This window comes from Cololabis saira, chromosome 4, assembly GCF_033807715.1.
Source record: "Cololabis saira isolate AMF1-May2022 chromosome 4, fColSai1.1, whole genome shotgun sequence".
In the NCBI taxonomy this organism is placed as follows: Eukaryota; Metazoa; Chordata; class Actinopteri; order Beloniformes; family Belonidae; genus Cololabis; species Cololabis saira.
Window position 1 is genome coordinate 15,744,525 of NC_084590.1, and position 14,911 is coordinate 15,759,435.

Below are 14,911 nucleotides of genomic sequence, written 5' to 3' on the forward strand. Positions count from 1 at the left end.
TAAGTAGTTTTGAAACCAGTACTTTTATACTTTTATACTTGAGTAAAAAACTTGAGTTGATACTTCAACTTCTACAGGAGTATTTTTAAACTCTAGTATCTATACTTCTACCTGAGTAATGAATGTGAATACTTTTGACACCTCTGGTCTTAAATACAGACGTGCAGTTCCTCTGTGGTTAAAATGTACTTGAATAAAGAAAGACACAAGAATAACATTAATTTACAAGTATGGATTTTTTAATTTAATAGAAAAATACAGTACGGTATAACTTACACAAATATATCCTCCCAAAAATGCTAGTGTTGCTGCTGCTGTGTAAACGTTGAGGAAGAAAAACATTTAAAACCTGGATTGGCCCTCCCCTTCAGTTCATAATACTGATCATAACATCCTTCTCTGCCTAAATGTGCAGAACTATTTACCAAAAACATAAGTGCATCACAGAATCAGTGGCATAAATGAAGAAGTTGTGTGCCAGGTCCTCAGTAGTGGTAGACTCTGATCTGGTTGTTATCGTCCAGGCCCAGCTGGACCAAGCTGCTCTTGGAGGCAGGAGCCTGATAACGAGTGAACAGGGGTCTGAGAGGAAGTTAAGGGCTGTGTGATTGCAGAATGAATGAAAAGCATTTGCAGATTGGAGCAACTCCATATACAGGACTGTCTCAGAAAATTAGAATATTGTGATAAAGTTCTTTATTTTCTGTAATGCAATTAAAAAAACAAAAATGTCATACATTCTGGATTCATTACAAATCAACGGAAATATTGCAAGCCTTCTATTATTTTAATATTGCTGATTATGGCTTACAGTTTAAGATTAAGATTCCCAGAATATTCTATTTTTTTTAGATAGGATATTTGAGTTTTCTTAAGCTGTAAACCATGATCAGCAATATTAAAATAATAAAAGGCTTGCAATATTTCAGTTGATTTGTAATGAATCCAGAATGTATGACATTTTTGTTTTAGTAATTGCATTACAGAAAATCACAATATTCTAATTTTCTGAGACAGTCCTGTATGTATGTATGTATATATATATATATATATATATATATATATATATATATATATATATATATATATATATATATATATATATATACATATATACATACGCATATTATTATTATACTGAAAGGTAAATTGTGCCACTTGGACACCAGATTATTCTTTGATGTTGTGAGATGGAAGGATACATGCTGGAGTCCTTTTTGCGCCTCTCCAGCCACCTCTTGTTGCCGTCTATGAGCCCCTGCAGCCTCTGGCCGTCCACCTCCACCGACTTCTGCATGGACATCAGGCTGCGGGTGTGCTCGCTTGCAAACACACATTCACACAGTTGTTTAGTGAGGATTGGTACTAGGTGTAAAAAGAAAAAGAAAAAAGCAACTACGTAGAGTGTGCACAAACCCAAACCAGAAAACGCCGGAACCATATGGAAAATGCACATAAGCTAAAACGCTACGATTCTTACATTTATTTCGACATCTATTACTTCAGCTCAACGGACAACAGAAACACACGATAACAAAGCTAACAAAGACATTAAAGTTAATTCAGGAATTTGCATTTTATTAGCTTTTTTTTCATATCATCCCAACTTTTCTCCATTTGAGGTTCTACTACAAAGACTTGCGGTGCATCCGAAATGCCATACTAAACAGTATATACAGGACTGTCTCAGAAAATTTGAATATTGTGATAAAGTCCTTTATTTTCTGTAATGCAAAAATGTCATACATTCTGGATTCATTACAAATAAACTGAAATATTGCAAGCCTTTTATTATTTTAATATTGCTGATCATGGCTTACAGCTTAAGAAAACTCAAATATCCTATCTCAAAAAATTAGAATATTCTGGGAATCTTAATCTTAAACTGTAAGCCATAATAAGCAATATTAAAATAATAAAAGGCTTGCAATATTTCAGTTGATTTGTAATGAATCCAGAATGTATGACATTTTTGTTTTTTTTTAATTGTATTACAGAAAATAAAGAACTTTATCACAATATTATAATTTTCTGAGACAGTCCTGTACTCAAAAAGTATAATTAAGTTCGGCACACTTTTGAGTAAATATCAGTAGTGTGCATTAATTGGAACGTACTACTCAGAGCCACACGTCACTTCCTGCCGTTGGGAGGAAGTGACGTGTCACAGCAGCAGTAGCAGCGCTCCGCTATTTCCCGTTTATCCTGGCCCAAACAAGATGACATTATATAATATTATTATTATATACGAATATTATAATATTAATATTATATGATAATATTATTGTACTGAATATTATACTTATGACATATACGTATCCCTTAGCAACCAAACACCGCTGCATTGTGGGAAGTTTCTGCTTAGCTAGTGTCCATCAATCCATACTAATAAATTTCTCCAGAATGAGTATGGATAGCGCCTACTATTGAGTACGTACTAATGTTTCGGCACACTAAAAAAATCTCACATACTGTTTTTGCTACTCATTAGGGTGTAAGTATGGGATTTGGGACGCAGCCATGGTCAGCGGTGTGTTTCAGGTGGCAGTACCTGATAGGAGTGTATGATGATGGGTAAGCCGAGCTGGGCCTGGTGGTGCCGGGCCCGACAGAGTCCATAGTCGTTCCTGGACATCAGAACAACAGATCAGGACCAACAGCAGGGGAAAGATCAGAGTTAATGTTTGTGCTTCACTCAGAACCTCCAGTACCAGGGAATATCTGGCTCCAGCGTGCGTTAATGAGGTCCTCGGGGGGTCCCAGCCTGCTGCTGATGGGGCTGCTGAACAGAGGGGGCGCTGCACAGCTGCTCTGAGAGCTCCAAGCCCAGAGCGGCTCGGAGAGCCTCGCGGGAGGAGGTGGCGGCTGGAAGTGCATCTGGGGGGGGAACGATACGGAGGCGGGAGCCAGAGACCCCTGGGCGAGAGAACCCAGCGCCCCCAGGACGCTGTTGAGCTGGCCTGAGATCTGCTGGAGAGACTCCGCTAACTCCTGCACTTTGGCTGGAACAGCGGCCTGACCTGCTGAAGGAGGAAGAAGAGAGGCAGGTGGAGATGGAGATGAGTGAGGTGCTCTAACAGCTCTAAGTTACGCCAGGACGAACAAGACAGTTGCAATGGGTCTGAGAGGGAGAGACATGAGAGAACATTAGGGATGGGCGGTATGGACTAAAAAATGTATCACGATAATTTCTGGCATTTATCCCGATAACGATAAAAATTACAATTAAAAAAATACCAATTCAACTCCACCTTTGTAACTATAAATCTATCACCACATTCAGTCTTTGGAGCCAAAACACTGCTCTAAAAGATAATAAATGCTACTAAACTACACCAATTAAATTGAATTGTTCTTTCTTTCTTTCTTTCTTTCTTTCTTTCTTTCTTTCTTTCTTTCTTTCTTTCTTTCTTTCTTTCTTTCTTTCTTTCTTTCTTTCTTTCTTTCTTTCTTTCTTTCTTTCTTTCTTTCTTTCTTTCTGACTCCTTCCTTCCTTCCTTCCTTCCTTCCTTCCTTCCTTCCTTCCTTCCTTCCTTCCTTCCTTCCTTCCTTCCTTCCTTCCTTCCTTCCTTCCTTCCTTCCTTCCTTTCAGGCTCCTTCCTTCCTTCCTTCCTTTCCTTCAGGCTCCTTCCTTCCTTCCTTCCTTCCTTCCTTCCTTCAGGCTCGCTCCTTCCTTCCTTCCTTCCTTCCTTCCTTTCTTTCAGGCTCCTTCCTTCCTTCCTTCCTTTCCTTCAGGCTCCTTCCTTCCTTCCTTTCCTTCAGGCTCCTTCCTTCCTTCCTTCCTTCCTTCCTTCCTTCCTTCCTTCCTTCCTTCCTTCCTTCCTTCCTTCCTTCCTTCCTTCCTTCCTTCCTTCCTTCCTTCCTTCCTTTCAGGCTCCTTCCTTCCTTCCTTCAGGCTCCTTCCTTCCTTCCTTTCTTTCAGACTCCTTCCTTCCTTCCTTCCTTCCTTCCTTCCTTCCTTCCTTCCTTCCTTCCTTCCTTCCTTCCTTCCTTCCTTCCTTCCTTCCTTCCTTCCTTCCTTCCTTCCTTCCTTCCTTCCTTCCTTCACACTGTGCATGGATTTAACGCAGAACTATAAATCAGTTTTACACAAAAACGTCATCAACGGGAATTTGTCGTTTTTACCGCGAGATGATAAATTCTTACCGTGGGGAATTTTTTTGACGGTTTATTGTGAACGGTAAAATATCACCCATTCCTAGAGAACAGTAACATTTAATGGGAAAACAAGGTGTTATAAAATGCTGAGTGGCAGGTACAGCCATACAAAGCAGCACCAGCCTGAAGGGCCAACAAATGTGTTTCTTCATCTGTGACAAACAGGACATGAAGCAAAGATTGGGAGGAGTTCGGCTCTTACTAAGATTCCTGGTATGAAACCCTCAGGATCTGGATAAACACTGAGTGAAACTTGTGCAAATATGTACAATAAGAGGACATGGTATTAGGTTTTAAGTAGAGAGTGCAGCTGGTTCTGCTGTGCCGTGTGGTCGATGTGTGTTTCAACTAGTGTGTGTGTGTGTGTGTGTGTGTGTGTGTGTGTGTGTGTGTGTGTGTGTGTGTGTGTGTGTGTGTGTGTGTGTGTGTGTGTGTGTGTGTGTGTGTGTGTGTGTGTGTCACCTGTCTCATCTGGAGGCTCCACGTTACTGCTGAGGTCCGACTCGGTCACGTCGAAGGTCACCTTCCTCTCTGCTGCCAGCCGAGAGAAATCCTCAAATGCTACCTGAATGAAGAAATGACAGAGTACAAGACCGTCAGGGATGATTTCTTTTAAAAATGAGAATCACATACATGCCAACAGAACAACGCCAGGGAAAATGCCAATCTGTGGGACTTGGATTGAAAGTCAAACTTTACTTTGTCCACTCAGATATACTTGTTCAATTCAGTTTTATTTATATAGCGTCTATTACAATACAAGTTGTCTCTAGAATCTTTCCAGCAATTATTACATAAACAATGGCAGGTAAAAACTCCCCTTTAGGAGGGAAGAAACCTGGACCAGGACCTGGATAATAAGGGGGGACCCTCCTGCTGAAGGCCGGCTGGGCAGAGCAGGAAAAGAGAGATGAAAAGGAAAGAGAATGAAGAACAGGGAGGGGAGAGACAACTTGTTGTTGTATGAAACCCATTAAAGTTTATAAAGGGTTTATAAAGGGCAAAGGTAGATGTTCAAGATGTTTTTCCCTCTTTGTTATTGAGCAGAATCAGTTCTACATGATATCTAATCATCACCCACCTTTTTGATGGCACCTTGTTTTTAATCTGTGATAAGAAGAAAAGGTACCTACAAAAGGTTTGTGGGAGGCAGTAAGTCAAACATTTCTACGTAAATGCCTAATCACAAAAAAAAAAGTGTAATAAGTAACTTGGAATCTTAATAAAGGATTTCTTCTGACCTTTTCAACCACGGAGTTCTCCAGCTGCTGAAGCTGCTCCTCTTTCCTCTGCAGCAGCGTGGTTCCTCTCTGGACTGTCCGCTGGAGTTCTGCCACATCTCTGGCCTCCTGACAAGACCGGGGACAGCAAAGCACTTCACTTTAGCCAGAGTCCGTCTATGATCCCCGAGCAGCGGGCCACGGTCCTCCCCGTACCTGCTGAAGGGATCGTATCAGCTCCTCGGCCCCTCCTGCGTGATTGTGGACCTGGGACGAGCTGGTCTGAGCTGCCCGCAGAGCCGCCTGCCTCTCCAGCAGCCGGCTGCTCTCCCTCTCCAGGAACCTTTTGGTCTTCTGGATGGAGACGCCGTGAGAGGAGATGTACCGCCGGAACCTGGGCAGGTAAAGGTGTGTGGAGACAGGAACTCTTTAGAGACAGGTCAACACATGCGACACGAAACAATACGTTTACTATCACATGTCTTATGACAAGCCAGCAATACCAGCAGTGTCAGGGCATCTCTGCTCTTAGACGTCTATAATTTAAAAAATACAGCCAGTACTCGAATTGAGGGGGGATGAGGGGGGATGGCATTCCTCCTGAAATAAAAACGGTCAAAATCATCCCCCCTTTCCATCCCTTATGTCATTTCATCAATGAATGTGGTTTTACTGCTATTTCAACATTTAGAGTCATCACCAGAAAAATAACTTATTTGACAATTTTCACCTGTTTCAAGTAAATTTTCACTTGAAATAAGTAGAAAAATCTGCCAGTGGAAGAAGATTTATCTTCTCATTACAAGCAAAAAAATCTTGTTCCACTGGCAGATTTTTCTACTTATTTCAAGTGAAAATCTACTTGAAACAGGTGAAAATTGTTGTTTGTTCCAGTGATGAGTCTTGTTTTAAGTGTAATGAGATTTTTTTACTAAAATGAGACATTTTAAATAGAAATAAGACAAATATTCTTGTTCTTGTTTTGAGATTTGCAGTGATCCATTTTACTTATCCTGTGAAGGACAGAGTCATATTGATAAGTTCAGAAAACTGTTTTTTATTGTTGTGTTTTGATGTATTTGATGTAAGCCCAGTGGATATTTAAAGCTTACAGAAGGCTGCATTTAACTGCTGCTATGTCATTCCTGCAGTATTTCTGCAGGTGTTTTGGTCAGTGCTATTATTTGTAATATATTATATTATTTGTAATACGCACAAATTATCTGTCCCCATATGATAAAATCCACCACCCCCCCTGATTTTTTTTTACAACTCGAGTACTGCCTACAGCAGCATGAGGGTAATGTAACCTCAAACCACAGTCTGATGTTCCTGAGTCTCAGTGTTTCATTCGTGAACTTCCTCAGCTGACCCGGCATCTCAACTCCAGACTTCTGGTAAATTCAATGAAAACTGATGGCAGATGAGGCCTCCCCACAACTATGCTGCCTGCTACCGCGCTCTTCCCTTCTCTGCTTGTAGGATCCACCTCAGCAATATCCCTGGCAGGCTGTGGTTCACGTGGGAGATCTGCTCAGCTTTACATCCCATTAAAAGAGATTGGCAGGCGTAAATCCAGCTTTTTCCAGTATTTGCAAGCGTGAAGCCTCATTTAAAAAGATACTGCAAATCCATTCCTTCAGACCCACTTTACAGTCCACTAGTCTGTTGACTTCTCTATACTTATTGCATTCTACTTGGGTGGAAAAACCTTATTGACCTTCCCAATGTTGGTGAATGGATGACATAAACACATGAAAAGAGAACATTTCGGGCACGTGATATGATTCTCTGCCCAGAAATGCATCAAAATCTACTAATTTCTTGGTCTTATTGGTTCATATTGAGAAAACCCCTGCATCTTAGAGCCATTTTTTAATGCACAACTTCCTTTTTATATTTATGATGTATTTATTTCCGTTATTACGAGTGGCCGTGCTTGTTTTTGATCATATCCAATCACTGAACTGAAACAGCTGTTAGTTTGGTCACAACTGATTTCTACACGGTCCTAAATGCTCTATATGTCTGTCCTTACTCGTCCATGCTGCTGTGGCTGTCTGGTGCCGGGGAGAGAGGAGGCTCCAGGTCGTCCACGTGCAGCGGTGAGTTTATCTCGCCACTGGGAGGCGTCGGTGCCTTCTCTTCCTCCTTTTTGTTTTGCTCCCTTTTGAGGGACGTGCCGTCTGCTCCGGCTTGTTCCAACTCCCTGAAAAAAACAAGAGGTTAATCTCTTTATAATGCAAACCAATCCTTTAATCTTCATGTCTTCACATTTAAAAGGTATATATTTCGGTACTTTTAGATTACTGATGATTGTTGTACAAAACAAGAAATCAGATGCTGCTTGTGTGTTGTAAATGAGAGCTTTTATTTTGGAGACGGTTCCTCTCACAGTGTATCAGAGTCCCGTGTAGCCGAGCTGTACCTGACTCTGGCGCCGAGGCGGACGCATCTCTCCTGCAGCAGGGCCACCTTGCTCTCCAGCCGCTCCTTGTCCTCCCTGGCGCTCCTGCTCTCCTGCCTGGCTTTGTCTCTGTCCTCCCTCAGCCTCTCCCTCTCCTCCTTGGCCTCGTCTCTCTCCTCCCTGGCCCTGTGGATGAGTTCTCTGGCCTCGGCCATCTGCTCTCTCATCCTCTGCAGCTCCTCCTTCAGCTGGTCCCTCTCCTGCATCAGGCGCGGCAACGCCTGGACGCAAACGGCAGGTTGACAAGACGGCAGAGCAGGCGGATGCAATGATTCCACGAGGGAAAAGTTCACACCTTTAGATGTCTGTCCACCTCTTCCTCCTCCTCTCCGAGCTTTTTCCTCTTCCTCTTCAGATCTGCTGCCTGATACGAGACGGAAAAGGTTACCGTCAGACGTGTCAAGTAACGAAGTACAAATACTTTGTTACCTTACTTAGAAATTTTGGTTATCTAAACTTCACTGGAGTAATTGTTTTTCAGACGACTTTTTACTTTTACTCCTTACATTTCCACGCAATTATCTGTACTTTTTACTCTTTACATTTTAAAAACAGCCTTTTTACTCTATTTCATTTCGGCCTTTAAAATAAAACTATCCAGTTAAATTGCTCCATCCGGATAGAGTGAATTTGGTTGTGGTTGTTTCAGATGTTCTTGTCCAGTTTTGTTCTTACATCCGTTCCCTCAGATTCCTGCAACTAAACTTGGATGTACATTCCAATAAAGGTTAGAATAAATGATAACATGCCTCTGAAGTTTGACTTTTTGCACCATTACAATACTTATAGGCAACTAGTCATCGTATCTTCTCCTCTCTGAAACACATGTTAATGCTCAATAGTACACATATATGGTTCTTTAATATATTTGCATTATACTAAGATGCATTCATTTTCAATGGCTTTTGTCCATAATGGCTTTTTCCCCCTTACATTACTTTTACTTTTATACTTTAAGTAGTTTTGAAACCAGTACTTTTATACTTTTACTTTAGTAAAAAACTTCTACAGGAGTATTTTTAAACTCTAGTATCTATACTTCTACCTGAGTAATGAATGTGAATACTTTTGACACCTCTGGTTACCGTGTGAATCTGTCTTGTGTTAATAGTAAACACATATGAATGAAAAACCTTGGTCTGTAGCATGGCCTCCTGGCTTTTCAGCTCTTTCTCTCTCAGCGCCAACCGATCCGACAGCTCCGTCAGTTCTGACTCCTGCATGAAGAAGTGAGATGCTTTTCTTTTAGCAAAGATTAACTTCAGTCCTCCCTCCATTTCTGACCACCATCTGGTTTCCACGGTGAGAAGCAAGTTCTAATAACCTCTGCATATCTAAACCACGCGATACAAACAGCTGTCTGCAAACGTGTCACAGCTCACCTTGCATGAATGCACCAGCTGAGTCTTTTGTATCCGTGTGTCAAGCTGCAAGCGGAGCTTCTCTAGCTGAACAGCGTTGGAGGCCCGGAGACGCTCTTTGTCCTCCTGCAGGGTGGAGAGCAGGCTCTCCCTCAAGGCCGTCTCCTGAATCACCAACACAAAGAACACCAGAATCAATAATAAAGAGTTGTTGATTGATGCTAATGTTACTTGTATAACTGTGATTAACTCTGTTCTGGTTATTTTTCCTTGATTATTTACTGTTGCTCACAGTTTTGGTCCTGTTGGACATCACCTCAGGTTTTGATACTGCTGATCACAGCACCTTCAGCATTTCTGGACCTGCTCTAATGGTTGTCATCGTTCTGACGGGAAATGTCATGCCAGAGGATACTGCCTGGTCATGTGAGGTCCCTCAGATTAGGCTCTCTTCTACTCTCTTTTCTTGTGTAGTTTTCTCCACCTGGGGATGTTCATTCAGTTTTATATTATTCCATTTTGGGATTTTTTTTATTTATTCTTACTGGTTTAGAAAGAAAAAAAAGACCTCAGTCATCTTCAGATTGTGCAAAATGCTGGAGAGAGGCTCCTAACTGGAACCAGCAAAAGAGCTCACATGGCTTTTGTTTAATTGTCTCTTTGTGTGGTTACGAGTTAATTTACAGACTTTACTCTTCCTGAACTCTGAGGTCATCCAGCCAGAAACAGTTTATGGTTCTCCACGCACGATTTAAAACTCTGGAGTATCGTTTCTTATTTTTATGCAGTATTGATTGCGTTAATTCCTTCAAAAAGCATCTGTACAGTTTTATTTTAGAGATTCTACAGTATGCTTTTATTTCTGTCTTTTTAAAACTGTTCAGGTCTTATTCTTATTACAGATTTGTTCTTATTTTGAAGCACTATATGAATATATGTATATACATGAATATATATACAGGACTGTCTCAGAAAATTTGAATATTGTGATAAAGTCCTTTATTTTCTGTAATGCAAAAATGTCTTACATTCTGGATTCATTACAAATCAACTGAAATATTGCAAGCCTTTTATTATTTTAATATTGCTGATCATGGCTTACAGTTTAAGAAAACTCAAATATCCTATCTAAAAAAATTAGAATATTCTGGGAATCTTAATCTTAAACTGTAAGCCATAATCAGCAATATTAAAATAATAAAAGGCTTGCAATATTTCAGTTGATTTGTAATGAATCCAGAATGTATGACATTTTTGTTTTTTTAATTGCATTACAGAAAATAAAGGACTTTATCACAATATTCTAATTTTCTGAGACAGTCCTGTATGTATGTATATATATATATATATATTTTTTTTTTATTGGTAAAATATCTTGGGTAGCTATATCTAGTGTGGGACAAAGATGTGCCTAAGCAAAATCTAAAAGTTGCTCTAACCTCATCTAAGTATTTCTCTCTGATGTTGTTCGTCTCCCTCCTGTGGTCGTCCCTAAGCTGCTCCAGCTTCCTCTCGTGGTCACGTTGCACTTCGTCTCTCACTTCCTGGAGAACATCCGTCAGCTGGGCAGCGGTCCGTGAGAGAGAGTTTGTTTACAGCAGAAAAAAAAAAACAACAATGTTACTAAGACTTTTAGTATCAGGTCAGGTTCACAAAGACTACACGCGGCTATGTATTAAGTGTGTGCGCGTATGCGCGCCCCAACCTCGCGGTGGTACTCTGCCAGCTGCTTTTCAGGTCGTGGACTCATCATCAGCTCCCTCCTCCTCTCCGTGCTTCTGACCTTTATGCAGACAAATATTTGAAAAGAGAGACAGGTCATTAATCTACCGTATGTTTCTCATGTTCACTGGAACTGTGCAACGTTAAAACTAAACAAGTAGGAGCTTTTGGTTCTGGTCGAGTTTCTCTGACAGGCTTATACATATGGATCTCTTGAGGCTTTACGCAACTAGACTGTAATTCAGACAACTTTATAACCAAAATGGTTGCTTAGTGTATGTTGACATGGATTTGAACACATTTGTTTGTAAAACACCATCCTGTATTCACTAGTAAAACATGTGGGGGCACTACAGTTCTGCTACGAGGATTGACCGGATTTCTTCACCAATTCAAACTAAAAACTGAAATTGTTTCCTCCTGTTATTTCTAGTATTAGAGCTGAACTGTAACCTGAGCGTGTTTGGAGTTTGATATCCCTCATTAAGTGTGTCATGGAAGGTCCAATCACCTCCTGTTTAAGAGAGTTGAGTTGTTCCTCCCGCTCCCTCTGGAATCTGCTCTTCTCAGCCCGGAGCTCCTCCTCCGACTCTGCTTTCAGACGCTCCAAGTCCTGCTTCTGTTGCTGCTCCAGCCTGTCACGGGCGGCTGCTCGCTCTTGCTCCAGAGCGATGCGTAACTCGGCGAGCGTAGCCTCACTATCTTCCCTGAGCACACCAAACAGATGCCAATATAAATGTACAAAAGGTTTGTGGCTATTTGGAGGGTCATATTGATGTTTTCACGATGAAGAGTTCCACCTATAACCTAAATCGGCCCCCCCTCCTTTTTGAGACGTACTGTGGCGGTTTACTCATGAGCAGTGGTGGACAGTAACGGAGTAAATTTACTTGAGTACTGTACTTAAGTACATATCCAGGGGATTTGTACTTTACTTGAGTATTAGATTTCTTTGGTACTTATTACTCTTACTTGAATACATTTCCAAGACAAATATTTTTACTTTTACTCGAGTAAATTTCTAGGAAGGCTGAAAAGTACTCGTTACTTTCAGGTCTGCTCTTTTTTCTTCTTCACTAAAATCCTATTGGACACAAGCTGTTTTTGTCAAAGGAGGAGACCTATCACAGTGCACGCTCTCCACTGGGATGTACGTAAAGCGGAAATACGTCAAGCCTCCCCCTGAGGGGGATCCAGACTTAGTTGGATGGTGCAGGTTCATTTGGTTTCAGTTCATGATTGTTAATAAACTCTGCATCATCTGCTGTCCTCTTATGATCCCATTCATTTGATTTGTTTTTGGTGTTTCTGCAGGTTTTATATAACATTGTGGTTCTAAAAGCAGCACATCAGTGCAGCTGGTTTCAAAGAGTTAATTCTCAGAAACAAGAGTTAAAATTTATTTACTGATGTGGAAAATAAGAAATTTACTCTTACTCTTACTCTTACTCTTACTTTTAATAATAATAATAATAATAATAATAATAATTAATAACTTAAAGTACTTAAAGTAAATTTAAAAGCATTTACTTTTGGATACTTAAGTAACTTTAAAAGCAAGTACTTTTCTACTCTTACTCGAGTAATATTTTGACTGAGCTACTTTTACTTGTAACGGAGTAAATTTTGACCAGTAGTATTTGTACTCTTACTCAACTGGGGTCGAGTACTCTGTCCACCTCTGCTCATGAGTGAGTCTGACCTGAGCGTGTGCTGCTGGATCTCCCTCTCCCTCCTGACGGACCGTCTCAGTTCTTCCAGGGCTCCTTCAGACTCTCCATTCAGCCGAGTCTCCTCCTCCGTCCTCTCTGACATGAGACGCTGCCGCAGAGCCCTGCAAAGTTCACAAACTGTTGTTGTGGATGTGCTAATAATTAATATTTGAGCAGAACAACTTCATGATGTGAAATTACCACCAAGTTAGAAGTAAAAATGTCAGAAATAAATGTTAAGGGGTAGCATTAGAGATAAATGGATGAAATGGTACTTATGCTTACCTCAGCCTTTCTTCACTCTCTTCCCTAAGTTTCCTTTCCTCTTCCTCTTCCTCTCTCCTCAGTTCGTCCTGGAGGAGACGCATCTTCTTCTCCTTTTCTTCCAACATAAGCTCCTTCTCCTCCTCCATTTTTCGTTCAGCCTCCCTCCTCACCTTCTCCTCTTCTCTTTCTCTCAGACTCCGCTCCTCTGCCTCTGCCCTCTTCCTCTCGTCATCCTGCTCTTTCTTCCTCTCCTTCTGGATTCTCCACCTGGCCTCTTCTCCCAGATGGATCCCTTCTTTTTGTAAAGCGGGCTCAGGCTTGTCCGGTTGCTCGTCTAAACGCTGGACGGGTCGTCCTCTTGAGGTCTCGGGTCTCTGCAGCCCCGGCGACACGCCGATCCCTTTGTCTCTGTGATGATGGAAGACGCCGCGGTCTGAGCGCGAGGAGCTGGAGAGCGAGGGTGACGGACTGGACTCGTGGAGGACGAGCCGCTCAACTTTCTGGAATGATGGCTCTTCTTTTTCTTTATCCAGCATTTCACTAAAGGGAAACAAAGGTAGTATTACAGTAGCACTCATGTTTTAAAACAAGTGAAATGTTGAAATATTTGTTTGATATCATTTGATTGGATTTTTATTTGTCTCAAACATGCAAAAGCGTAACAACAAACGGTATATAATATTTTTTTAAATAGCACATTACTATGAAGAGCAAGTTCGAGAAGGAGCTAAAGGAAGCAAAGCTTATCAAGTTTAGCCCCCCGTAACATTGTCATATGGTATATAATACAATTATATATAAAATACAATCACACACACACACATATATATATATATATATATATATATATATATATATATATATATATATATATATATATATATATATATATATATATACTAGGGCTGTGCGATTAATCGATTTTAAATCTAAATCGGATTTATTACTCACAATCGATGTTAATAAAAGGAAAATCGGAAAATCGATTTTCCTTTTTTGCAGCTGGCTGCATTACAGACAGAGCTCGTCTAGTCATCTTTGTTTGGTCAAGAAAATTGTAAATGTTGTCACTTTACTAAACTCAAGGAGGATTTACAGTATCTTTCAATTGCCTTTCATTCCCAATAGGGAAATTTGTTTGCTATTTTTCTTTAAAAATAAAGATAAAATATTTGAAACAATTTATTCCATTGTCTTTTGTAGTTTTACCAAAAAAATCGAAATCGAAAATCGGGTTTTCAGAGAAAAAAATCGGGATTTTATTTTTGTCCAAAATCGCCCAGCCCTAATATATACACACATATATATACATATATACATACATACACACATCCATTTACACACACATATACATTCACACATACATACATACATACACGCACACACAGATACACACATACATTCATACACATTTCAATTCCATAAGAATATTAATAATCCAAGTCAATGCAATCTCAAAAATTCAGAACATTTAACTTTAATATGAATGAATATAAGTAAAACCCACATTATAAACATGCTAACTAAATAAAATCCTTTCTAAAAAATAAGAATAAGATTAGCTGTCCAGTTCTTTGTAGCTGGCCAAGAGTGTTCTTTATACTAATTTTTAAATGGTGTTTTGAGTTAGATTTTTCCCAAGCTTTTTCCCTAGTTGATTTGATCATCCTAGTATTAAATAAGTTGGGTATACTTTTTAAAAATGAACAATCACTCTGACTTCTCAGAGTTATGACGTGACCTCATCTGAGCGCAGTAGCTGCTTCCCATCAACAATACAAAGCCATTATCAACCTGTTGCTGGCCTCAGCCTTTTCCTCGTCTCCATCCTGGTTCTCCTCTTCTCCTTGTGTTCCCTCTCCGTCATTCATCTCCAGAGGACTGGTCCTGCCGGACAGGTCTTTAGTACCCTGAACCTCCCGGGACTGCTTTAAGACACACAAACAGAGTGGTTGTGAGACCTTTGGCATTACACGGTTAAAGAGAGAATGAGCAGTAGGTGTC

The 14,911-nt window shown here is 40.4% G+C and overlaps 1 protein-coding gene across 5 annotated transcripts in view; it reads right to left on the minus strand.

The window, feature by feature from the left end:
• Positions 1 to 241: 241 nt before the first annotated feature.
• The window catches only part of LOC133441546 (centrosomal protein of 164 kDa-like), a 28,206-nt gene continuing 13,536 nt past the window's right edge, over positions 242 to 14,911 (minus strand). For 2 of the 5 annotated variants that reach the window (XM_061718972.1, XM_061718967.1), the window contains 18 exons: positions 14,702 to 14,835; positions 12,926 to 13,447; positions 12,631 to 12,762; positions 11,440 to 11,635; positions 10,912 to 10,989; positions 10,646 to 10,768; positions 9,228 to 9,371; positions 8,979 to 9,062; positions 8,141 to 8,209; positions 7,807 to 8,066; positions 7,417 to 7,587; positions 5,595 to 5,772; positions 5,400 to 5,507; positions 4,621 to 4,723; positions 2,712 to 3,023; positions 2,552 to 2,627; positions 1,203 to 1,322; positions 242 to 582 (listed from right to left, as the gene is read on the minus strand). In XM_061718972.1, coding sequence (XP_061574956.1) covers positions 486 to 582; positions 1,203 to 1,322; positions 2,552 to 2,627; positions 2,712 to 3,023; positions 4,621 to 4,723; positions 5,400 to 5,507; positions 5,595 to 5,772; positions 7,417 to 7,587; positions 7,807 to 8,066; positions 8,141 to 8,209; positions 8,979 to 9,062; positions 9,228 to 9,371; positions 10,646 to 10,768; positions 10,912 to 10,989; positions 11,440 to 11,635; positions 12,631 to 12,762; positions 12,926 to 13,447; positions 14,702 to 14,835 — 2,907 coding nt within the window. In that variant the 3' untranslated portion in view covers positions 242 to 485. The remainder of the gene's footprint in view (positions 583 to 1,202; positions 1,323 to 2,551; positions 2,628 to 2,711; positions 3,024 to 4,620; positions 4,724 to 5,399; positions 5,508 to 5,594; positions 5,773 to 7,416; positions 7,588 to 7,806; positions 8,067 to 8,140; positions 8,210 to 8,978; positions 9,063 to 9,227; positions 9,372 to 10,645; positions 10,769 to 10,911; positions 10,990 to 11,439; positions 11,636 to 12,630; positions 12,763 to 12,925; positions 13,448 to 14,701; positions 14,836 to 14,911) is intronic. The other 3 variants (XM_061718969.1, XM_061718971.1, XM_061718968.1) reach the window with 3 other exon arrangements.